At 39.5% G+C, this 26,179-nt stretch overlaps 2 protein-coding genes and 1 long non-coding RNA gene across 3 annotated transcripts; 2 read left to right on the forward strand and 1 right to left on the reverse strand.

Annotated features, from left to right (window-relative positions):
* Window positions 1–1,524: 1,524 nt before the first annotated feature.
* On the forward strand, window positions 1,525–2,354 carry LOC136783764 (uncharacterized). The gene is made up of 4 exons (XR_010824317.1): window positions 1,525–1,685; window positions 1,778–1,946; window positions 2,038–2,209; window positions 2,302–2,354. It is a non-coding gene; the product is annotated as an uncharacterized lncRNA (long non-coding RNA).
* Window positions 2,355–7,057: 4,703 nt separating this feature from the next.
* Window positions 7,058–8,608, reverse strand: LOC136783696 (mediator of RNA polymerase II transcription subunit 15-like). Its single transcript, XM_066743950.1, has 3 exons — window positions 8,596–8,608; window positions 7,426–7,877; window positions 7,058–7,099 (listed from the first exon to the last, which is right to left on the reverse strand). The coding sequence occupies exons 1-3, from the start codon at window positions 8,606–8,608 to the stop codon at window positions 7,058–7,060; spliced, it is 507 nt and encodes a 168-aa protein (XP_066600047.1).
* Window positions 8,609–9,248: 640 nt separating this feature from the next.
* Window positions 9,249–11,397, forward strand: LOC136783697 (protein FAM200A-like). Its single transcript, XM_066743951.1, has 2 exons — window positions 9,249–9,396; window positions 9,620–11,397. The coding sequence occupies exons 1-2, from the start codon at window positions 9,249–9,251 to the stop codon at window positions 11,395–11,397; spliced, it is 1,926 nt and encodes a 641-aa protein (XP_066600048.1).
* The last annotated feature ends 14,782 nt before the right edge of the window (window positions 11,398–26,179 follow it).

Consider the following 26,179-nt stretch of genomic DNA (forward strand, 5'->3'; position numbering starts at 1 on the left):
ATTGATTATTGTAAGTCAATGGCCATTAAAAAAAATTTAATCTTAAAAAAAAAAAGAAAAGTACCGTTCAGGAATCGAACCCGGACCCACAAATCGCCACGCTATTACCTTACTGCCTAGACCACGAGGCTTCTTCAGTGCACCGTAAACAGATAGTCTTTTTAAGGGCTTGAAATCTTCTTTTAAACCATATAAATAAACGAAGAACCGACATCTTTATTCATTATTATTCTATCATAATGGTACACAAATTAAAGAATAATTATATAATGTAGATTTTCAAAATCTTTTCCAATAACCAAGAACGGAAACTGCGAGCGTTGATTATTTATCTTCGTTCTTGGCTATTGGAAAAGCTTTTGAAAACTATTCAAAATATAATTATTCCTTAATTTGTGTACCATTATGACAGAATAATAATGAATAAAGCTGTCGGTTGCTCGTTTATTTATATGGTTTAAAAGAAGATTTCAAGCCCTTAAAAAGACTATCTGTTTACGGTGCACTGAAGAAGCCTCGTGGTCTAGGCGGTAAGGTAATAGCGTGGCGATTTGTGGGTCCGGGTTCGATTCCTGAACGGTACTTTTCTTTTTTTTTTTAAGATTAAATTTTTTTTAATGGCCATTGACTTACAATAATCAATAATAAACTAAAGAAATTCAGATTTTACGGAAATAAGCGAAATATAACGATGAAATTATAGTTAAAATAATTATTATATATCAAATACGCATTTCCTTAATTTATTATTGATTTAAATAAGTCAATGCTGATAAATAAATATGCTGAAAAAATCATGTATAAAGGCATTGGCCTGCAAATATAAATGACATCGAATATTGGTAGATTTTCGGCAAAGCGAAACGGAAAGATTTTGCCTCGACTCTTCTGCTAGAAGCTAACAGCGAGAAAGACAGAGAGGTCCGAGAAAATATCTCCGCTCTCTCTTTATTCCGCTTTCTGGCAACAATGCATATATGTTTTACCCTATTCTAAGCTTAACGCTCGTGCTTCGTGGTCTCTTCCGATAGATGGCGTTAGGGGTTAGATGGACCTGAGACACGCGTTTGCCAACACCAGCGCCGCCTACCGGTAGGGATTGCCTCGGGACCTCGCATGAGCAATCTCCCGTTTCATCTCTGCTGATACTACTGGTCGGCGGAAATACGTCAGAGGGTAGAGACTGTAGAGGGACCGCAATATAGATATTTCTAATTACTAATTTCAAAATACATAATGCATGGTCCGTGAGCCAAGACAAATGTTAGTATATACATACCACAAGTTATAAAGTAACATAAAGAAATAAAGTGACAGTTTTAATCTTACTGACAGCTGATATACTGATGGTATAGGTGAATAAATAAAGTGACGAAATTTGTAAAATGTACATAAAAATAATTTTTAAAAGTATATAAAGGACTGAACATTTTAGATAAGTATAACAATAAATTTTATAATATAAAATGTAAGATATAAATATTTTGTGGTACTTTGTGGGATTTTATTTCAGATTAAATTATAGTAATGTGTTTACTATGTCACTGTGCTGAGAATGGAGCTATGCAGATTTTCAAAATTAAAATAAAGGAATAGACTAAACATAATGTGGTTATTGTGTCATCGTTGAGATTCAAACTATGTTAATTGAGACGGATAATAAAATAAACGAGTGAAAAAACTGGGTAAATACAATAATAAATAAAGAAGCTGACAAATTAGATATATAATATAAAATGTAAGATATTTTATAGTACTTTCTGGGATTTTATTTCAGATTAAATTATAATAATGTGTTTACTATGTCACTACTGAGGATGGAGCTATGTGGATTGAACATTAAAATGAAAGGAATAGATTCACCATATTATGGTTACTGTGTCATCGCTGAGGATCAAACTGTGTTAATTGAGATGAATATTAAAATAAACAAGTCAACACAATGGGTAAGTACGATACAAATAAAGAAGCTGACAGATTACATTTGTAATTTCAAATGTAAGATTTTATATAGTACTTTTTGGGATTTTGTTTCAGATTAAATTATTGTAAAGTGTTTACTATGTCAATGCTGAGAATGGAGCTATGTGGATGGAACATTAAAACAAAAGGAATAGATTCACCATAATGTTGTTTCTGTGTCATCGCTGATGAGGATCAAACTGTGTTAATTGAGACAGACATTAAAATAAATGAGTCAGCATTTTGGGTAAATACAATAATAAATAAAGAAAATGACAGAATAGATATATAATATAAAATGTAAGATGTTTTATAGTACTTTGTGGGATTTTGTTTCAGATTAAATTATAGTAATGTACGTGTGTTTACTGTATCACTGCTGAGGATGAAGCTATGTGGATCGAGCGTTAAAAAAAAAGAATAGATTCACCATAATGTGGTTACTGTGTCATCGCTGAGGATCAAACTGTGATAATTGAGATGAATATTAAAATAAAGAAGCTGACAGATTAGATATATAATATAACATGTTAGATATTTTACAGTACTTTGTGGGATTTTATTTAAAATTAATATATGTAAAATAAAATTTTTGTTTTCTTTTTACAATTGTATCTATATTAATTACTATATGTTGCAATCTCTTAAAATTAAGCCTCTGCTTTTATTAGCAAACTAATAGTTCCATACGGCAGTGATGCCAGAATCAAGCTTTTAGCAACAAAAATGAAGATAAGCGCTAGCCAGCAGGAGTATAGAAAATTTAAAGGGAAGCGGTACAAACACAACTATGCCTGGAGAGCATGGTGTGATTTGGACTTCAGGCAACATTGGCTTTAGAAGAAGAGCGACTACCGCTAACCGTGATATTTTTACGTGTTATCCGTGTGAAGTGGTGCTGCGTTTACCTAAAAACACAAAGCAAATAAAAATGCTTTTCCTAAATTGATTTGTAATATTGATAAAATGGTCAAATGTAGCCATTAATTAATTAGATTTGGTAATAAATACAGAAAATGCGTTTTATTATTACAAATGAGTTGAGGTAAAATAAACTCAATGTTTTTATATTAATCTGTTAACAAATGCATTTTTTTATTTATTATTGAGTCCAATAAATTAATGGTTATTAAAAAAAAAATTGCTTGCAATGAAAAAAAAAATGAAAAAATTTTAAACTTCACCAAGACTCGAACACGAGCCCACCGCATGACAAACGGCAACCTTACCGCCTGCGCTACAGCGCTCACTTGATGTACCAAGAGCAAAACAACCTTTTAAAGACTGACTACAATTCTTTCACTAACTCGTCATAAACGATCAAGAATTAGCTGCAATAATAAATACATTTATCTCCACAGCATTTTTGCACTAAATTTATTATGTTTTTAATTTGAAGCATACATTTTACATGAAGATACGATACTTTAAGGGTGTTCATGCAATACTCTAAATACAAAACTATATTCATATGCTCGTTTATCATAGTTATTCGACTACATATAACAAATATTATAATATTACTTAATTAATTTATGATAGTTGAGCATATGAATAGTTTTGTATATAGAGTACTGAATGGTTACCCTTAAATTATCATATCTTCATGCAAAATGTATGCTTCAAATTAAAAACAATAAATTTAGTACAATAATGCTATGTAGATAAATGTATTTATTATTACAGCTAATTCTTGATCATTTATGACGAATTAATAAAAGAATTGTAGTCAGTTTTTAAAAAGCCTGTTTTGCTCTTGGTACATCAAGTGAGCGCTGTAGCGCAGGCGGTAAGGTTGCCGTTTATCATGTGGTGGGCTCGTATTCGAGTCTTGGTGAAGATTAAAATTTTTTCATTTTTTGTTTCATTACAAAGAATTTTTTTTTAATAACCGTTAACTTATTGGACTCAATAATAAATAAAAAAATGCATTTGTTAACAAATTAATATAAAAACATTGAGTTTATTTTACCTCAACTCATTTGTTATAATAAAACGCATTTTTTGTATTTATTACCAAATCTAATTAATTAATGGCTACATTTGACCATTTTATCAAAATTAAAAATCAATTTAGGAAAAGCATTTTTATTTTATTTATTCACTTATACCATAAGTACATCAACTGTCAGATAGATCAAAGCTGTCACTACTCCTTATTTCTTTATTACACTTTATTTTTCCGTATACTAACATTTGTCTTAGTTCACGCCGTTCACGGTGACAGGCTGTGAATATAATATATATAATTTTTGATATATTACGTTCTGCATTTAAGATGGCTACTAACGTATTTCCGCTGGCAGTATACTTTGTGCAGTCTGCATTCCTTATATCAAAATTCACTTACTATAGAGCGTAGTACTATTCAAGATGGTGGACTTGGCAACCTTGAACTTAGAATAGGGTAAAACAGATATGCATTGTTGCCAGAAAGCGGACTAAATAGAGAGCGGAGATATTTTCTCGGACCTCTCTGTCTTTCTCGCTGTTAGCGTCTAGCAGAAGAGTCGAGGCAAAATCTTTCCGTTTCGCTTTGCCGAAAATCTACCAATATTCGATGTCATTTACATTTGCAGCCCAATGCCTTTATACATGATTTTTTCAGCATATTTATTTATGAGCATTGACTTATTTAAATCAATAATAAATTAAGGAAATGCGTATTTGATATATAATAATTATTTTAACTATAATTTCATCGTTATATTTCGCTTATTTCCGTAAAATCTGCATTTCTTCAGTTTATTATTGATTATTGTAAGTCAATGGCCATTAAAAAAAATTTAATCTTAAAAAAAAAAAGAAAAGTACCGATCAGGAATCGAACCCGGACCCACGAATCGCCACGCGATTACCTTACCGCCTAGACCACGAGGCTTCTTCAGTGTACCGTAAACAGATAGTCTTCTTAAGGGCTTGAAATCTTCTATTGAACCATATAAATAAACGAGCAACCGACAGCTTTATTCATTATTATTCTATCATAATGGTACACAAATTAAAGAATAATTATATAATGAATAGTTTTCAAAAGCTTTTCCAATAACCAAGAATGGAAACTGCGAGCGTTGATGATTTATCTTCGTTCTTGGCTATTGGAAAAGCTTTTGAAAACTATTCAAAATATAATTATTCCTTAATTTGTGTACCATTATGACAGAATAATAATGAATAAAGCTGTCGGTTGCTCGTTTATTTATATGGTTTAAAAGAAGATTTCAAGCCCTTAAGAAGACTATCTGTTTACGGTGCACTGAAGAAGCCTCGTGGTCTAGGCGGTAAGGTAATCGCGTGGCGATTCGTGGGTCCGGGTTCGATTCCTGATCGGTACTTTTCTTTTTTTTTTAAGATTAAATTTTTTTAATGGCCATTGACTTACAATAATCAATAATAAACTAAAGAAATGCTGATTTTACGGAAATAAGCGAAATATAACGATGAAATTATAGTTAAAATAATTATTATATATCAAATACGCATTTCCTTAATTTATTATTGATTTAAATAAGTCAATGCTCATAAATAAATTTGCTGAAAAAATCATGTATAAAGGCATTGGGCTGCAAATGTAAATGACATCGAATATTGGTAGATTTTCGGCAAAGCAAAACGGAAAGATTTTGCCTCGACTCTTCTGCTAGACGCTAACAGTGAGAAAGACAGAGAGGTCCGAGAAAATATCTCCGCTCTCTCTTTAGTCCGCTTTCTGGCAACAATGCATATCTGTTTTACCCTATTCTAAGCTTAACGCTCGTGCTTCGTGGTCTCTTCCGATAGATGGCGTTAGGGGTTAGATGGACCTGAGACGCGTTTGCCAACACCAGCGCCGCCTACCGGTAGGGATTGCCTCGGGACTTCGCATGAGCAATCTCCCGTTTCATCTCTGGAGCAGTGATGGGAACTTGTGGGAATTCGGTATCCCCACCATACCTCCTCGAGGGAACTAGCACAATCGTATGTCTCGTTCGTGTGAGCCGAGTCTGCTGCACTCGGCTTGAGTCGCTAGTGCTTTAAGCGCAAGCGCATGTAAAGCCATCATCGGCTGAGTTCGGTGGACTTCGGTGCATGTCGGGTGTGCAAGCGTGATACACATAGATCTCTCTGTCTTTCGCGAGTCCTCGATGAAAGTTATCCTTCCTTAGGCGATCAGCTGGGCTGCTAGAGAAGGATAGCGACTATTATATTCTCCCTCTCTTTCTCTTCTAAGTTTAATTCGACTAATTTATGACTCTCCAAATAAAATCTCCTCGATCAATATTTTTGTTTAGCAGATCAGCTGGGCCGCTGGAGAAAGATAGCGACTGTTGTCTTCTCGCTCTCATTCTCTGCTCAGTTTAATCCGATTAATTTATGACCCTGCAAGTAAATATTGATAGAAGTATTCATTTTTCTGAACGCTGTGGGGCTTGGAAAAATATAATTTCTTTCAAGCTAACCTGGAGAAAACGCTTAACAAATTTTCAATGTATACGTTTTAAAGGGAAAAATTTGTAATTTATTTCTGTAAAGTTAATAAAAGCATAAGCATAAATTACAATAACATATAGCAGTACAAAAGACTTCTTAAATTTAAGAGAATTGAAGAACTTGTAATGCTCCTTTATGTATATATATTTTCAGTCGGATATATAAATGTAATTACTATCAGACTTTTCTTACCTAAATATGTATTTCGCTGACTAGAATAATTTTATATTATGTAATTACCTCTTCGACGATTCAATACAAACATATGATCTAAGACTTATTGTATTTGGCTAACGAATGTACATATGTAGCGTTGAAACATGTAACTCTTCCATGTAATTTCTGCGTTCCATTGTGATGATTCTGTAATAGATTTCATGCATTTATTTCTTGTTTACTTTCTCGAAATAAATATGTATTATAACCTAATCTGTACGTCAAAATTATTTATGAATATAGGATAATATGTGGAAACGTTATAGGGGTAATATAAATAAGAAACATCATTAATTCAATTTAATTATATTTATTTAAAAAAGAAATATGAATAATAATAAAATACTCGCTCGGCCATATGGCCGAGCGAGTTCCCGGGGCTCTTCCTCCCTCACTTCCCGGACCCGGCTTAAAAACTGCCTCCGGGATTGTCCGGCAGAGTATGGGCGAACTGAAAAAGAAAAAAAAACCTTTACTTAGTAAAAATAATAAACTATTTAAATGAAAAGTAAGGAGATCGAAATCAATTGTAACACGTGTCGATCGTAACATTAAAATTTATGGCTCTGTCCGCTAATGAAAATTAAAATCGTTTAGTCATGGTCTTGAATATTACAACTATTACAAATCGCTGTAATTAAAAATGTTTCACTACAATTGATTCCGGCCTCCAAAATTGCTCTTCGTTGAGACTTATAAGTTGACATTTTTTAATAATTAATATCTTCATATCTTACCAACATAGCCGGGTCTTTCAGCCCGGGCTGGCCGGGTCACCCTCTGCCGCGGGGGTTGTCGCTGCGGCGGCGGAGGTGGTTGTTGTTGCTGTTGCGGATGCTGCTGCTGCTGCTGCGGCGGCGGCGGCGGAGGTGATTGTTGTTGCTGCTGGTGCTGCTGCGGCGGCGGAGGAGGCGGCGGAGGTGATTGTTGCTGTTGTTGCTGCTGCTGTTGCTGCTGCTGCTGCTGCTGCTGGAGCTGCAACTGCTGCTGCTGGAGCTGCAACTGCTCCATCTTCGCCCTTAGCTGTTGCAGCTCCAGCTGATAGTTTTGCAGCTTTTGCTGCTGCTGCTCCTGCTGGCGGTGCTGCTGCCGCAACTGCTCTTGCAGTTCGCCTAGGCGGTCCAGCAGCAGCTTCTGCTGGTTCTCCATATCTTTATGGTGCTGCTGCTGGATCCGCCTATCCTCTGCCCTCTGCTCCAACAGCTGCAGAATTAATTCCCTCTCCGTATCTGCAAAATAATTATATATTATTTAAAAATTATATTTTAAAATATCTTTAGTGTAAAATGTGCGTTTTTACTTACAAAGAATGGAGTCTTCTTCCGATATGGCCTTGCGAAAAATCAAAAAAGTAATTAATAAATAGTAATAATAATTTGTTTAAAGGGTTCTGAGATTAATTGTTAATAATTGTAATCATTAATATAAAAGCTAATTATATTTTTTCCGTTAATTTTGAAAAGTTCTATGTTTTGTCAACCGTACTAATATGAATTTATTTTAAAAGTGATTGAAGGTCAAAAGATTGGTTTTGTAGAAGTTACTGGATTTAATTTCATAAAAGAAATCTTTAAAAAATCAAAATTTATGCTAATTTAATATTACATGCAATAAACACAAAGGGGATAAATTCTAATATTTTACAGTGATATGATATCAATTTTAAATGTACTTACATGATTTTATTATCCTCTGTTTTGACACCTGTCACTGTCACAAGTTATAATAAGAGTGAGCAACGATTATATTGTCTCTTCGTATCTTCTACAAATAAATATACAGGGTGTCCTATTGTTTCTCTGACTTTAGAGTTAAGAAATCATACATGTTTGGAGTATATGATTTCTTAAGAAATCAGCTTTTCTCCTGTTTATTTTTGTTGTGAGTAATTAGCTGTCTACCGTGTATATAAAGTGTAAACAGTATTACTTCAAAATATAGGAATACAGCAGGCCAGCATTTAATAAAATTACTGGTGTAGATAATTCAGCACTCCACGTAATTTTGTTACCTAAAATAATATTGATTACTAGTAAACATGAAAAAGTATAATATTTTAAAATATGTACGCAAAATCAGAAAATATAATAGCGGATGTCCACTCAGAATCAGTCTATCGATTGAAGATTTGTAGATAAGCGTGGATAATGAAATAATGAATAATGACATTCTTAATTCAGAGCAAATTTGAAGCATCCAAAAATTCTATAAGATTTGAAAAATGTTTCTTCATTATTTCTAAGTACACTCAATCCTCAAAAGTGTGCGTAATATATTTAATTCCTGTAAAAAGGCGAACGGTCGAGTACCTAGGGCGCGGGACTGTTGAACCTGTGGTCGCAGGTTCGAATCCTTGCGGAAAAATGAATATTTTTTTTTAAATAATTACTTGCTTATAATGTAACAGTCTTGAAATTAACTACTTTCCGTAAAAGTCGTATCGCTGCCTTTATTTGTAAACAATAATAAATGTATAAAGGAACATACAGCCGCTGTCTCTTGGGCAGTTGCCTTAAACGTTTTAAATTGGTAGCATATATCTTATCAATTTTGAAAGTTTGTGTTGAGAAGTGAAAAGTTCTGTTTTGCATCTGTGAAAAATGTCATCAAGTCCGGTGTCGAAAAGGATGAAAATGTCTTCTAGTCCGGAAAACAAGAAGAGAAGATGTAAAAAGAAGTTCCAATATCAGTGGTATGACAGTAATCCGTCTTGGAGGAAATGGGTACAACCGGTCCCTGAAAATGAAAGTAAGTTTCATTGTTTAATTTGCAAAAAATCCTTAGATTGCGGTCATTCGGAAATCGGGAAACACGAAAACTCCAGTATTCATAAAAGAAACGCAGAAAATTTTGAATGCCGCAACCTCCCGGGCACCTCTACTACCTTTTCAGACGTTGAAAAGGAAGTAAATATTGATTTTAATGATCGCGTAAAGGCGGCTGAAATTAGATTAGCTACTTTTTTTCGTAGAACATAATATTCCGTATGTATCGAGTTCCGCGATGATAGATATTTTTAAAACTATAGGCAAGGATCCGCACGTCCTTCAAGCCATAAAATTAGGACGTCACAAATTATCGAAAATTGTGAATAACGTCGTTTGTCGCGAAGAAACGAAGAGTCTCACAGAAACGCTACAAAATACAAAGTTTTCTGTATTCGTTGATGAGACATCGGATATAACGAATGAAAAATGGTTCTCCATAATGGTACGGTACGTAGAACCAATAACATTACAGATACAAGCGCGCCTCTTGCAACTAATTAATCTTGATGCAAGAGATTGTTCAGCGGAAAAATTATTTACCGCATTTAATAACGAATTGATTAAGAAACAAATTCCTTTAGTTCAAGTAATAGCGATGAGCTGCGACAATGCATCGGTTATGATCGGAAAAAATACATCGTTTCGTACAAAAATGTTAGAAAAAAATCCGAGAATAATAACAATTCCGTGTATATGCCACGTATCAGCACTTGCTGCATCTGCAGCATGTAAAACGCTTCCTTTGTTTCCCGAGGATTTCGTGAAAAATATAGTAAATTTTATAAACGGTAGCCCTAAAAGAACGGCAATTTTCCGGGAATTTCAAAGATGTTTCACGGATAAGACAATCAATCTTTTGAAACACGCCGAAACTCGGTGGCTCACTCGCCACAAGTGTATTGATCGCGTAATAGAAAATTGGGACGTGTTAAATAATTTTCTGTTGGAACTGTCGTCTGAAAACAATAGACAAGCTACCGAATTGCACAAATATATGCAAAACGCGGAGACTAAAGCGTATTTATATTTTCTGCGTTTCGTTTTAAATAAATTCAATGCTTTTAATGCAGAGTTTCAATCTCGCGATACAAAAATCCATTTATTACAGCCGAAATCGGTAGAACTTCTAATTTTCATATTCAGCCAATTCTTGAAACCTGCATTATTAAAATGTCTCATTGATGAAGACAATTTCCGTACAATAACTTTTTCGCGTGAACAAAATATTATGGAAATAGAAAAAATAAATATTGGTATCGATTGTAAGGATTATTTGCAAGAGAAATTGGACGAAGGTACTTTAAGTATACTGCAAGCTGATCACATCAAACAAAATTGTTTGAAATTGTTAATGAAAGCTGCAGATGAAATCCGTAACCGTTTTCCAATCGATGCTCCATTTTTCAAATATCTAACAATTCTTGATTACAAATGCTCTCTTTTCGATTCGGATCGTGATTCATCAGCCACCATATTATTAAAAATTAATAATTTATTCCATATTGGAAACGAAATTGAATTAAAACAAGAATGGTTTTCTCTACATAACAATGAATCGGTAAATCAAAAGGACGCGTGGTCTAAAATGTCTTTCGATGACATGTGGATTAAAATATCGCAAACTACATGCGAAGGAAAGGAAAAGTATCCTCAATTGAAATCTCTTTTAAATATAGTCCGATCCTTGCCACATTCAAATGCAGAAGCGGAACGTTGTTTTTCTATAATACCCGACGTGAAAACGAAAAAGAGAAATCGTATTAGCTCTGCAACTCTAAATTCAATCTGCGTAATTAAGAATTACTTAAAGTGTACAAACAGTGATAGCATTACAATGCCAATAAATAATAATCACTTAAAATTAACGGAAAGAAGTAATTTATATGCAAAAAGTTATGTAGAGAATGAAAGAACTTTGACCATTCACGCGTACAAAAGTGACGACGATGATGACGAAGATGATTTACTTAACACTGAATGAAAATATGTCTGACGGGTTCGACAAAGTTAAGAAAAAGAGCAACATATGTCTGACGGGTTCGACAAATTTAAGAACAAGAGCAAAATTTGTCTGACGGGTTCGACAAAGTTAAGAAAAAGAGCAACATATGTCTGACGGATTCGACAAATTTAAGAACAAGAGCAAAATATGTCTGACGGGTTCGACAAATATTACAAGATATACATAAAGCAATTACAAGCTTTGCAATTTCATTTATCGAGTGTCTGACGGTTTCGACAATTCGTGAATACAGGGTTTTTTAGTGGGTAGGTGCTATCATAAGAACCATGTAGCCCGATTTCAACATATTTACGATCGTATAAATAAGCAGTGAATTACATTCATTTGTAAACATTGTTCTCTGTCTTGAATATGTTAAACGGCACAGGCATGGAGATAGTGAGTCCCACACTACTGAGTAAACGGTTGCAATATACAATTACTATGAAATTTTGACCGATCAATATGAAAAATTTATAAATATTTTTCATCCAATATTTCAATATATTTTGTCGTTTATAAATAAATATTTATTACTAATAATTGTATGATAGCAATGCAATAAGTATATATTCGTTACACAAAATAATTTGAAATATTGAATGATAGAAATTTGTATTTTTCTCGTAATATACGATCAATTTTTTCAGTAACTGTATCTACCCGTGTTACTTAGTGTGCTACAACGCATTTTTCCCTTTAAAAAAAAAAAAAAAAAAATCATTTTTGTTTTGAAATAACTACGCACAAATTTCACATGACTTATTTCATGTAAATTATCGTAGTCGTAAACCAAAATGCTGAAGTAAGTAATTTTATTATATAATAGCATATTTATTTTATGCAATATTTTTCTCTATAAAGGATTAGTGATTGCATCAATTTTTCCTATAGATAAATTGGATGTGTACATATATAAATACTTAATGTAAGGATTATAATACAATGATAACACAGATATTATATTATAATACATATTTATTTCGAGAAAGTAAACAAGAAATAAATGCATGAAATCTATTACAGAATCATCACAATGGAACGGAGAAATTACATGGAAGAGTTACATGTTTCAACGCTACATATGTACATTCGTTAGCCAAATACAATAAGTCTTAGATCATATGTTTGTATTGAATCGTCGAAGTGGTAATTACATAATATAAAATTATTCTAGTCAGCGAAATACATATTTAGGTAAGAAAAGTCTGATAGTAATTACATTTATATATCCGGCTGAAAATATATATACATAAAGGAGCATTACAAGTTCTTCAATTCTCTTAAATTTAAGAAGTCTTTTGTACTGCTATATGTTATTGTAATTTATGCTTATGCTTTTATTAACTTTACAGAAATAAATTACAAATTTTTCCCTTTAAAACGTATACATTGAAAATTTGATTAAGCGTTTTCTCCAGGTTAGCTTGAAAGAAATTATATTTTTCCAAGCCCCACAGCGTTCAGAAAAATGAATACTTCTATCAATATTTACTTGCAGGGTCATAAATTAATCGGATTAAACTGAGCAGAGAATGAGAGCGAGAAGACAACAGTCGCTATCTTTCTCCAGCGGCCCAGCTGATCAGCTAAACAAAAATATTGATCGAGGAGATTTTATTTGGAGAGTCATAAATTAGTCGAATTAAACTTAGAAGAGAAAGAGAGGGAGAATATAATAGTCGCTATCCTTCTCTAGCAGCCCAGCTGATCGCCTAAGGAAGGATAACTTTCATCGAGGACTCGCGAAAGACAGAGAGATCTATGTGTATCACGCTTGCACACCCGACATGCACCGAAGTCCACCGAACTCAGCGATGATGGCTTTACATGCGCTTGCGCTTAAAGCACTAGCGACTCAAGCCGAGTGCAGCAGACTCGGCTCACACGAACGAGACATACGATTGTGTTAGTTCCCTCGAGGAGGTATGGTGGGGATACCGAATTCCCACAAGTTCCCATCACTGCTCTGGAGTGGGGTGGGACTACGATGCTTCGTTTCGCATCGCATCGCATTGCATGGCATCGCTTAGAATCGATACTGAACGAAAAATATCGATTTTCATTGGCACAAAATGTACTATGCAAGAAATAATCTTTATATTAGTTAGAAATTTCAGTCATTGCATGTTTGTCTCACTGACTTCGCGGATTTTTCTAAAGTGTGAACATATTTAATGGAGATTAGAGCGCACAATAACAAGCGGTAGGACAGTTGTCTGCCAACTACTGTCATATGCTAACTAAACAATGGTTGTCTCTATAAGACTTATTTTAATTTATTTTATCTTGTTTAACAGTGCAATAAGATAACCAACATTTGTGCTAAGATTATACAAATACAAAATTCACAAGCAAAAGAAATGATTAGTGAATACTGTAAAGATAAAGGTACTATGAATAGCTATAATGAATAAAGTACAGCTTATATTATTGTTGCGTATTATCCTTTATTTTATTTCTCCCCTTTTTACAAATATATCTTCATTTCATTTTTTACTGCCCTTTTAGATGCCTAAAATGCTGCAATTCAAAGCGAATACCATAAAGTGGTACTTTTAATAAATTACTGGTAAAAAAATTATTCAATTTTTACTGTTAAATTGGTAGGATGGCAGAAAAGATGTTTGTCAATACTAAGTTACAAATATTTATTTAACTTATAACATATGTTTAAATTTCCATTCAGAGAATTTTATAGTATCTTGAATGCTTTGAACCCTTAATGTATGTAGGCTTAATGCAGCAAAAGAAGAAAAAAGAGAATATTTTACATTGCTAGTTATGAGAGTTTTCATAATATGAAAAATGAACAAAATGAAAATGATCAATACAAGTGTAAGAATATTTGTGCAATGTGATAATAAGAATTTGAAGTGGGCAATCCACTTATACAAGATGGAAATGCCCAGCATATTTAATTATGCCAGTAATGATAGAAAATTCAAAGTAATAAAAGACAATTTGATTCTATTTTACCAAATAGTGCTCTACATACGCCAAAAAATAGCATTAAGTTTAGTAAGGTAATGCAAGAGCAGTTAGTGACTTGGCAAGATTGTCAATTCTTCGCTTAAAATGCTGAAAATAGAAATGTTTTTTAAGAGATTATAATTCCTTTCAGTAAATAGAACCTGCATACTTCTACATGAAGAAGAGAAGGAGGAAAAAGAAATATATATCTTCTGTCCATTGAAATTGGAATCCATTGGATGGAAATTGTAAGGTTATTCCCGTCAGTGTGAGGGGCCACTCACACTACGGGTTTTCCCATTACCTTCGCCCGTCCTTTTCTATCGGTATCAGGGCGCCAATTGGTCAGTTGGGTGGCCAAGAACCCTATGTTATCAATTGGGTCCTTCGGCCCCATTCTCTGTGCGTCTTATACAGCCCTGCGGCCATGCACATTGACGGTAGCGGTAGCCAGGGTCGCTCAGTATGCTAGGTCGTGGAGAGAGGGGAGGGTTCCTTACGGAAGTCCGAGCCTCGCAGACCTACCTGCTGAGGGGCATACATTCATCCCTCACCACCCACACCCAGGTGGTGGTAAGGAGTGCGGGAACATGCGGTATCATTTGCCAAGCATAGAGTTTGCCAGGAGCGGACCACCACGGAGGCAATGTTCGCGGCTCGTCCAGCTATAGCGCAAGCCTATGGGATTACGGAGGGCACCGGGACACATTCCAACGGGCTAACTACGCCCCTACACAACCCACTATGCATTGGCCGGTATCCAGTCGTGACGTACACAGTGGGAAATTGAATCGTGTGTGCTTTTAACTATAGTGTAGTATATCATTTTCCATGTTAAATTACAGAGTGAAGCTAGCCGAACCACACACGATTCAATTTCCCACTGTGTACGTGCAGGCTGGCCTATAGCACACGCCTCACGTACGCGAACCGACCCATGGCTGTCTGAGTGCCGCGTCACGCGCTCACCAGCACGCAGGGACACATCAGCACAGTCTCATGGTCGCGTTCCGACTGCCTGTTATGGCAGTCTGCACACGACATTCGCGCAGCCTGCTTGACGCGCGTAACCAGCATTCAAGCCAGACTCGATGTTCTATCTCCCCTCCTCGTGGGAACTTATAGACACTGTCATTCCTTTAGGACTCCCCGAGGCCGCTTCTCCTTATCTCAGGTTGCCTGGGTTGTTTGGCATGGCCCTGCCTTACTTCTCAGGACAACCTGGACATCGTTTACTGGAGCGCCGGTCTTTTCATCCGGGCCTCTGCCTGTCAACGGGGTCTATCCTTGACATTAGCTATAATCCACTCGTGAGCCTATCTCACGAGTCGGTAACGTAGGGATTAATAATATCCACTGTTCGGTAGCTTTTATACTTTTTATTCGGTATCTCGCATACGTAACGGGGAACTTCGTTACAAAATGTACATTGTCTTCATTGCAATTTACTATTTCAGGATTCTCAGAACTGATAAAAGGCTAATACAATATACAATATATGTATCATATAATTTTGGAAAGTAATGTGTTTGAAGAAAATTATGCGCTAGTATTGAATAAAGAAGAGAGTCAATAGGGTTCTTGTTAATGGTAAATTATAAATTAAATATTCTCGAGATTTTAGAAAATTTGAAACTTATTACTATACTAAATGTAGCATATTTAGTCTGTTATACAACGCTGTTAGTCTTCTTTATTAAGTAGTTGGGTCGACAAAATGTCACAGAAAGATATAAGTGGTAAATATTCCATTACTTATATGTATAAAATTATAGAGTAGACTTTCAATTGTTTTGTAAATGTTACTAAATCTAAGAATTTTTTTGTAATAAACGAAAAATGAGAGTCAATACTGAGCATTGGGAAGTACTTTTACAATTTGCTGAGAAATATCCTTCAATAATTACCAACAAATTTATAGGATACAGTGGTAGAAAAAATTTTAAAACTCTTTGGGAAGAGGTGACAGCTGAATTAAATTCATTAGGTTATGGTGAATAAAAAGAAGAAGATTGGAAGAAAGTAATTCTGATTATTTATGAAAGATTGTTGCTTTCAACTTTAAAATTAAAATTTATTTTGTTTTGTAGACAATTTCTGATTGGAAATCAAAGACGAAGGCAAAAGCAGCTAAAATTAAGTTGTACCAAAAACAAACTGGTGGTGGTGAGCGGTGTTCAATAGTATTGTCCAATTATGAAGAACGCCTACTAAATATTATGGGAAAAGTTTCTGTCATGGGGGATTCAGATTTAATAGAAATAGGAGTAAAACGTTCAGTGAGTATTTAATAATTCTTAGTCTTTATTAAAATTTCCTTTTTTCATTGGTTTTTCTATATTACTTTGCTTTTATTTTCTACTTCAAAGCCTTTCGTTAAATTTATATAAATTTCTTTAATTTCTCCTTTATTAAGAGTCTGTACATTTCATTCGTAGGCAAGTTTACTGCAAAAATCAGCCCAAGACAAAAGACAAAGGCTCAATGAAGATGCTGCATGTTTGTCACAAAGTATTTCATCTGATTTAATGGGTGCGTTCAACCGACACCTAGCGCAACTAAGCGGCTAAATCAAGCTAGCATCGCTAAGCAAACGGTTTGTCCAACCGACATTTAGCGCAACCATAAAGGCTGAGTCTAGTTAGCATAGTTGAGCAGATGGTACGTCCAACCAACATTCAGCGAAATTAAATCATCTAACTGAAGTTAGCTTTGCTGAGTAGCTGATACGTCCAGCCGATATTCAGCGCAACTAAAGAGGCTGCGAGTCTACATACGTTATCCCTATGACAATGCTTTATAGTACTATTTAAAATTTAAATCGTGGTTTAAAATGTGCGAAGCTGAAGAAATACAGGATTACGAATTAAAGGGAATTGTTTATAAAGTTATTGCTCCGCTTGACATTCATAAGCGAATACAAGCAGGTAATTTTATGTTGAGAATAGAAGGATGCTTTTGCAATTAAAATTATGCTTATACAATTATATTACAAAATTTCTTTAAATCAGTTTTGTAGTAATTTTCGATACATTGTTCAGTATATAATATTCTTAGCGCATAAAAGTTACAAAATATTGATTCTTGGAGATATGAATATTTTGAATAAAATCTTTCAGTTAAATACTTTTTTTAGATTTCAATTTCGCTGAATCCTATATTAATAATATGGTAGATAGAACAAATGTCTCAACAGAAAAGAACAAACGTTTTCATGTAGAAGAAAATGAAGGTCTAGATTTATTACATGAAACAATGTCCCAAAACCAAGATGATAGGTTTCAATCGGCATTTCAAACAGCTTCCCATAATAATGACGAAGACTGTAAAATGTTGGAATGCTTAAATGAATACGTGGAAGAAGGTTCTGACTTATTTAAAGAGGATGAAAGAAAAAGTAAATACGAAATTTATTTAACTAATAATATTCTTTAATTTCCGATATTCTAGCTTTCTTTTATCCCCAGATGTTTGGAACTCAAAAAGTATCAAGTTTTTGCTCACTCATTATAAACATAGAATCGACAAATTTAGAAATCCAAAAATTAAAAATGTTAATTTATGGAGAGAAATAGCTGATGAGTTCAAGTCTATAGGATATAATTTCAAATCAGATGCTCTTGATAAGAAGATTAGAAATATGAAGATTACATTTAAAAAAATTAAATCGTCTAAAAAGAAAACAGGAGAAGGCAGATATAATTGGCAGTGGTATGATGATATGGACGAAATATTTAGTACTGATAAATCAATTAATTTCGATGCCAGTATTGCCTCCATGAGCAGCAATAAGAGAAATTCTTCGGAAATATTGGATTTTTCAATTAGAAGGTTTTCTTCATATAAATTTAAATTTCCTGTTTCTAATAATTATTATTGAAAACTGCTTTATACTGTGACGCTACTGGCTATCCCTAGGGATAGTCTATAAGGGGAGGGAGGAGTGATCCCTCACCGATCGCGTTCGCGTCCCAATAGGCGACTTCCTATTAGACCCGGGCGCCTTCGATGTACTTTTGATAATACCCGAATATTTATTTTTCTCGGAGGGGGTTCTAACCCTCGTACGCGAATGTGGGGAATGGGATGCTAATATAATAACTCGCTAATTTTTGATTAAACTCTCTTTATTATAAAATTACTTCTCAATACACTCTCCGCTTCGCGTTACACGGTATTGGGGAGTCACGCTAGGTCCTACGTGTGGACGCGGCCTAAGTGGTGCGAACGCGGCTGAAGTCCCGATGACGTACGAGATAACCTCGCGCTCGAGCCACTAGTGGCGTTCGCGGCGGTCCCACCGAGTCGCGGCTCGCGCGGTACTCGCGCGCCACCGGCGGATTCCTAAGTTAACTACCGCGCGACGCTACGCGGATAAGTCCCTCGTCCCGCGCGTGCGCGTCACGCGACGGTTATTCGCACTCACTCCGTTCCCGCGTACTCGAACACAACAACGACCCGGCTTGTTTACTCTCGAACCTAAGGTCGCGAGTCCTCACGATAAGGATACTAAGTCCGCGGCCTTGAACTAACTGAAGGGAACGTCCCTGTCAACGGTCTAACGCACGACGAATTGAAATAATCGCGAACACTTTTACTCTGTCGCGCTTTTACACTTTAGGACATGCGTTATCGGTCCGACGGGATGACCACTCCGCTAAGTTGCCCGCTTACCCTTGACAGGTGAGCCGGGCCAGCGGTTCCCTATAAAACCGTTCGGTGCTACGAGCCCTAAAGCTCTAGCACACCCCGGGACGTCACAGGACTTTAACAATACACGAATAATCACCCTAATTTCGGCTCACAAGGGCTGGCTCTCTTCTATCTCCCTCTCTCTCTATCTCGCTCTCCTCTCGGCTCTCTCTCTCTCTATCTCGCTCTCCTCTCAGCTCTCTCTCTCTCTCTCTCTCTCTCCTTCTCTCGCTCTCGCCCTTGGTGGCAGGCCCGAAGGGCTGGGATGTCCTGTCGTCCGATATGGGTTCGCGGCTCCCTGGCAGTCGCTGCACCTTTTTCTTCCCTCTCGTTTGCGTGGCGGCTGTCAGTGGGGTCGCACTATATCGGCGGCGGGGCACTTTTATACACTCTGTGTCACCTTTGACATCTAAATTACGTGTGTCGGGGCAGTCCGCGGGAGCAGGTCAGGCCCTGCGCCTGTCCCGCCGCTGCCCCACTACACCCATCGCGCGGCACTAGGGAGCCGACAAGTTATCGATCCTAGATCAATACTTATCGGTTGATGACTCCCTAGTTCGTGCGCAACCCGCCTATCTAGCGCTTGAGATTAGCAAAGCGCTAGATGGCAGCTATAGTAACGTTGCGAGAACGCAACGTTACAACTCCCCCCTCGTTAGGACCAACTTGGGGGTTGGTCAACTTCCTCCCGGTTGAAGTCGACCCTGGGGTGTTCCTATCTCCATCTAATTCCTCCTGGTGCGCGCAATCCTACAATACTACAATAATAAAAAAAAATAACGCTCGCTTCACACACACATCCATTTATTACAAAAAAAAACAATTCGGCCTACATATAATATATAAAAAAAATAAAAAAAAATTCTCTGGCTCGATAAAAAAAAAAAAAAAAAGAAATATATAAAAAAAAATAAAAAAAAAAGAAGACTCTATACAAAACAAAACTTAAACACTAGACGCGGACACGGACATTAATTTAACTGGAGGAGCTCCTCCTCCATCGCCTCCTCCCTCCTTTTCCTCTCCTGCTCCCATTCCGCCTTCTCCTTCCTCCACGCCCTCATCTCTTCCTCTCTCTTCTTCTCCTTCTGCTCCTTCTCCTTCGTCTCCTTCTCCCTCTTCTCCTTCTCCTCCTTTCTCCTTTTCTCCCTCTCCTCCTTTTTTCGTTGCTCGACGGCAACGCGGATGCGTTGTCGTCGAGCCTCGTCCTCTTCCTCCTCCTTCTTTTTTCTCTCCTCCGCCCGCCTCCTTTGCTGGGCCCTTCCCTGGCCCTTCCGGCCACCCCGTCTGCCCCTATGCGCCTTTTTCTTAGGCTTGGGTACAGCCAGTCCGACTCCCGTCGCTGGTGGCCGAGGCCCCCTGCGCGGGAGGACGAGTGTCCGAACGGGTGCGGGAGTAGCCCGCTCCCCGCCGGAGCATCTCGTTCTCCCGACGCAGGGGGCTCATCTCCGCCTCCCAGCCGGCGGGCTGCGGACCGGTGCACCCAGAGGCCTGGGCTGCGGGGTAGGCCGGAGGGTAGGGGGTACCCCGCTCGGGATAGCGGGGCGGAGGGAGAGGGTACCCCGGCTGGTGGTGGTGGGAGGGTGGCGGGTAGGCGGTGGGTGGGCCCACTGCTGGTAGGGGGCCCGGCAGGGGAATCCCCTGAAGCCAGCAGTGGGTCACCACCTGCTGCAGGTACGGATCCATCTTCTGGAACAGGAGGAGGCATCCGTCATCTCTCCGCAAAAAAAAATAAAAAATCACGCCACACACACATTCATCCATTCACACACACAAGTCCGCACTCAGGTTCGCGAGGGTTAGGTTGGGTCTCGACGTGGACGCAGGCGTGCCGTTCACGTAGACGGGGCGGAATCCGACGAATCGCTCACGATCGACATTTTCCGTTTTCCCGGAGTCCCTTTCCGTTTACCGGTCGGTTTTGGGGAAGGTGCAGGGTCGTCGTCCCCTTCCCCCGCAACGGTTTCCTCACCCGGTTCATCGACGTCCGGAACGCAAAACGACGCGACAAACGGTTTTAGATCCGAAACGTGGACCTTCGGATTACTACGGCCTTGATTTTCTAGCTCGTAGACGACCGGCGATATTACGCGAACTACTTTAAACGGACCCTCGTACGATGGTGCTAGCTTCGCAGCAAAATTATCAGCAGATGACGATAATGGTCTGCCGCGCCGCCATACCACGTCTCCTACCTGATACCTGATATCGCGCCGGCCACGATTGTAATAGCGGGCTTGACGAGCACTCGCTTTTTCTATCTCTACCTGCACGATATCATGAATCAAAGGAAGACGTTTTAGTCGCGCCACCCAATTTTCGGGGTCGCTCCTAAGTATCGTACGAGAACCCTCAATCTCTCGCCGTAGATTCGGAGTAATTACTGGGTCTCGACCGAGGTTAAGTAACGCGGGAGATACTCCAGTCGACGAATGCATCGCGGAATTAATCGCGAAACGGAATTCTGCAAGATGAACGTCCCAGTCTCGGTGGTCGCTCTCTACGAATATCCTAATCATCGTTTTAATTACCCGATTCACGCGTTCTACCGGGTTAGCTTGCGCGTGATACGGCGGAATAGTAAATTGCCTAATCTGATGCTCATTTAGAAATTTGGTCACTTCCTTATTTACGAACTCGGTACCGTTATCGCAAAGAAATATTTCCGGTGATCCCCAACGGTAAATAACCAGCTCGCTAAAAGCTTTCAAGATGCTTTTGGCGTCAGCTGTGCGGATCGCTCGCATTTCCACGTAACGACTGAAGTTGTCGAGGAAGACTACTACGTAACGCTGTTGGGCCTTACTCGGTGGAAAGGGGCCCATTATGTCTCCCGCAACCACAGTCCATGGTCGCTCCACTACCCGAGTTCCCATAAGTCCTACAGGGGCAAGCTGTACAGCTTTATGTTGCTGACAGACTTTGCACCCGCGGACGAATGCTACGGCGTCTTTGAAAACTCCCGGCCAATAGTAATCTTTACAGATTCTAGCGTGAGTTTTCTGAACGCCAGCATGTCCTGCGGAAGTGTTATTGTGAGCTTCCTGTAGGGCTAAAAGTCGAGCCTCTCGCGGGAGGACTAACTTCCACGCATCATAATCGCGACCTATCGATTCGAGTATCACGTCCGGCCGATGGCAATACAGCCGGTTTCCCTCAACTTTCCAGTCTGGGTAAGCCCGCGGTCGCTGAATTACTTTTCCGCGTCGTGCTGTATACCACGGGTCGCTCTCGAAGTCGATACGCGACTGTGTGACCAAATTTTCGCTCGAATTTTCGCTATTTTCTTCGTTAACCGCGGAGACGCATTCATTTTCGGTGCCTACTGGGAGGGCGCGTGATAATGCATCGGGTACGTGATGCAATGCGCCTTTACGATGAACCACATCGAACGAATGATGTTGTAATTCGAGGGCCCATCGACCTAATCTCCCGACTGGATCTTTCAAGTTGTGTAGCCAACGCAAACTACTGTGATCCGTGACAACCGTAAAATGATAGCCTTCTAAATACGGTCTTAGTTTCCGAATTGCCCACACGACAGCGAGACACTCCTTCTCGGTCGTCGTGTAATTCCGCTCCTCTTTGGATAGTACTCGATTAGCGAATACAATCGGATGCTCTTCAGTTCCGTGTCGCTGAGTTAATACTGCTCCTATTGCATAGTCGCTAGCATCTGTCTGTACTTGGAAAGGTCTCGAAAAATCGGGCCTTGCCAAGACCGGGGCCGAGCACAGCGCTTCCTTCAATCGCTCAAAGGAAGTCTGTTGCTCTTGATCCCAATGCCAGCGCACGCCTTTATGCAATAACAAGACGAGTGGAATTTTGTCCTTCGACAGGTTGGGTAAGAAGCGTGCATACCAACCAACCATCCCTAGGAATCGGCGTAGTGTTTTTAAGTCTTTTGGCGGCGGATAATTCATTAATGGCGCGGTTCGCTCGGGATCTGGGGCTAAACCATTACGATTTATCAGATACCCAAGGAACCGCACCTCCGACCTGCAAAATTTACTTTTCTCGCGATTGATTTCTAGACCCGCGAATCGAATAATATTCAACACACGCTCTAACCATCCTAGGTGTTCCGCGAACGTGTTCGTTACGATTATTATATCGTCCAGATAGACAAACACGTATGGATCGAATTCAGGCGGGATTAATTGGTCCATCATTCGCTGGAACGTCGCAGGGGCATTCGTAAGACCGTACGGCATACGCCTAAATTGGAAGAGTCCTTTTCCGGGTACTATAAACGCTGTAATTTCCCGGCTCTCGTCTCCTAGCGGTATTTGGAAGTACGCTTGACTTAAATCTAACGTCGAAATGTATCTCGCGTGGCGGAGTTTATCGAGAATGCTATCGATATGCGGGATCGGGTACGCGTCTTTGCGCGTTACCTCATTCACGCGTCGAAAATCTATGCAAAATCGATATTTCCCGCCCGGTTTTGGTACTATAACCGGACAGCTGGCCCACGCGCTCGTGGAGGGTTCGATAATCCCTTCACCCAATAATTTATCGACCTCTTCGTGCGCTACTTTATAGATCACCGGCGACACTCTCCTTACCGCTTGGCGGATTGGAGCCTGACCCTGGACATCTATATGATGTTTGACCAGGGTAGTCGCCGGGACTGGTCCAACTATCTCGGGGAAGTTATCGCTTAGAAACTTCTCTAATACCGCGTTTTGCTCGCTAGTCATTTCAGCGATAGCAAAACACGAAGATACGTGTGTCTCATTTGAGCTTGCCGCGTTTATTTTCGCGAATCTCAAATTTACTCGGTCGCGCGTTTGCCATAAATCGCGCGAAGTATCAATTATAACTCCGAATAATCGGAGAAAATCCATACCGAGGACACAGTCGTAGTCTAAAACCGGTACCACGCGGAAATACATGACTTTTTTCGTTTTCCCTAACTCTAATTCTAGCGCAATAACCCCTATTACTCGCGTTTCCGTACCATCGGCAGTACGCATAACTCTATCTTGCGACCTGTCAATCTTCGCTTGGATTCTTTCCAGCGTTCGATGTCCGAGGTACGATGGCGATGCTCCCGTATCTATTAGTGCAGGAAAAATTTGTCCAAATAATTCTAACTGCAAATAATAGCGGCCATCGGTATTCGGTTGATTAGGGAACGCATCACTCCGAACACAGCGACGAGTTCGGATTATGATGTTCCCTTTCCCCCCTACCTGGCCAAGAGTCGCGGTGCGCTTCTTGGGCAATAATTCGTCCAAAGCACACAAATGATCGGATAAACTACTCGGTTCCGTTTCATTTATCGAATCTTCAGGGTTACTTCCTAATGAAGGTCGTCTTCCTACTTCTGAGGTAAAACTATAAACGCTCTCTTCACTAGAATCTTCGGCGCTAAAGTCCGGTCGCGTCGCATTAGGTTCATCTTCTGACTCCGAGGTCGAAGAGTCCCGCAAATCTTTTTGTTCGCTTTCCGACGCGTAATCTTCGTAATCCGTGCTACTCACCGATGAGTCCCTCCACGATTCGGGGTCAGTAAATCGTACTGTCCTACCCGATTTACGAAGATTATCAGCCGGGCCCGCGCGAGCTTCCTCCGCGAGCCCTACTGCCCGTTTCCCGGATTTCTCGCATTCCCGTATACATTATTCAATAGGCTCTGACCTATTGTCGACGCGGACGTTGTCGGTGGCCACTGCGCTTGATTATAAGACAGCGCGGGTGTGGTCACCGTTTGCGGTGGCATCGGCGCTTGCATCCCGGCAGCTTGCTGAGCCCACCAAGGTGCAGGCGCAATCGCGGCTTGAGTCGGCTCACGCGAAGGACACTCTCTCGCGTAGTGTCCTCTTCCTCCACAACGATGGCATATCGCTGCGTCGCGGAATTGACCCCCACGATCCTGATATCGCGACTGACCCGCTACATGTCCTCCCGGCGCTCGTGAGGAGGAGGTTGGTCTTCGCTGACCTTGTTTTGGAGCTGCAGCGATAGCACCTAGCTCGTCCGACGAACTGCTACGGTGTCCGCTATGGCTTGAGCTCTCTTTCCTACTCCCTTTTTCAGAATGTCTTCGGGGCGATCTCCTAGACGATTTCTTAGGAGATTCCCGCGAACTATCTGACCCCGAGCTAGAGTCGCTGGTTGATCCAGACGAGCGTCGTTTGGATTTACCGCGTTTTCCTCTCCTTGAACGCGACTTCTTCTTTTTCGGCTTCTCCTCGTCCGATTTCTTCGCGTTCTTGCCGGATGCGTCGCCTTTTTTCTGTTTTTCGGGCTGTTTTTCGGAAACTGCAGAGAGAGCTTCACGATTTTTACGCGCCGATTTATCCTCTTCGCGCGTTTTCGTAGCTCCAGGCGGTGGTTTAAACGCCTTGTCTATCTCCGCGTTCTTCTCTATTTCCCGACCTATTTCGCGCAAACCCGTGAATGAATCAAAATCCCTACGAAACATTCTACGGCGGTAATTGGGACGTAGGTTTCGATAAACCAGGTCCAATTGAACCGAGACGGAAGGGGTCGGTCTAATTTCTTTTAGAATCGACCGAATACGCACCAAATACGCCTTGATCGATTCGCCCTCCCTTTGTGTCTGTTGTCGCGCCTTCTCCCATTTCGCGTCGTTATCTTCCTCATCCCCAAATTGGCTGAGGAAGGCCTCGCGAAAGTCACGCCAGGTTGAGCAGGAGCTGCCTTCGACCTTAAACCAGGCTTTGGCTTCCCCGCTCAACACGACTGGGAGAGTTTCTCTAATCTCGCTAAACGTCAGGTCGGAAACATTGCGGCAATGTTCTAAGTTCTCTATAAAGTCTTCGGCGTCGTCAGCATCGTGATTTTTAAACCGAATACCCCACTTTCGGAAGGCATCTATTACCCGTGTTCCTCTCCGGCTGGAGTATCGTGAGCTAGACTCGCTCGATCTTTCCGAACTCGATGATCTATTTCGCGATCGGTATTCAGAGGGTTGTCGACGGCGACTAGTCGCACCCCGGCTTGTTCCCGGCGAATCTCTACTAATTTCGCGGGGTTGAGGCATCTCCGGTGCCCTTTCGACCGGTGCAGACCCTTGCGCTCCTGCCGACTGATACGCAATTACTAACTGCACGATGCTAGCTAG

This window comes from Prorops nasuta, unplaced genomic scaffold, assembly GCF_024137725.1.
Source record: "Prorops nasuta isolate Cenicafe-Biocafe unplaced genomic scaffold, Cenicafe_Pnas_1.2 PNAS00035, whole genome shotgun sequence".
In the NCBI taxonomy this organism is placed as follows: Eukaryota; Metazoa; Arthropoda; class Insecta; order Hymenoptera; family Bethylidae; genus Prorops; species Prorops nasuta.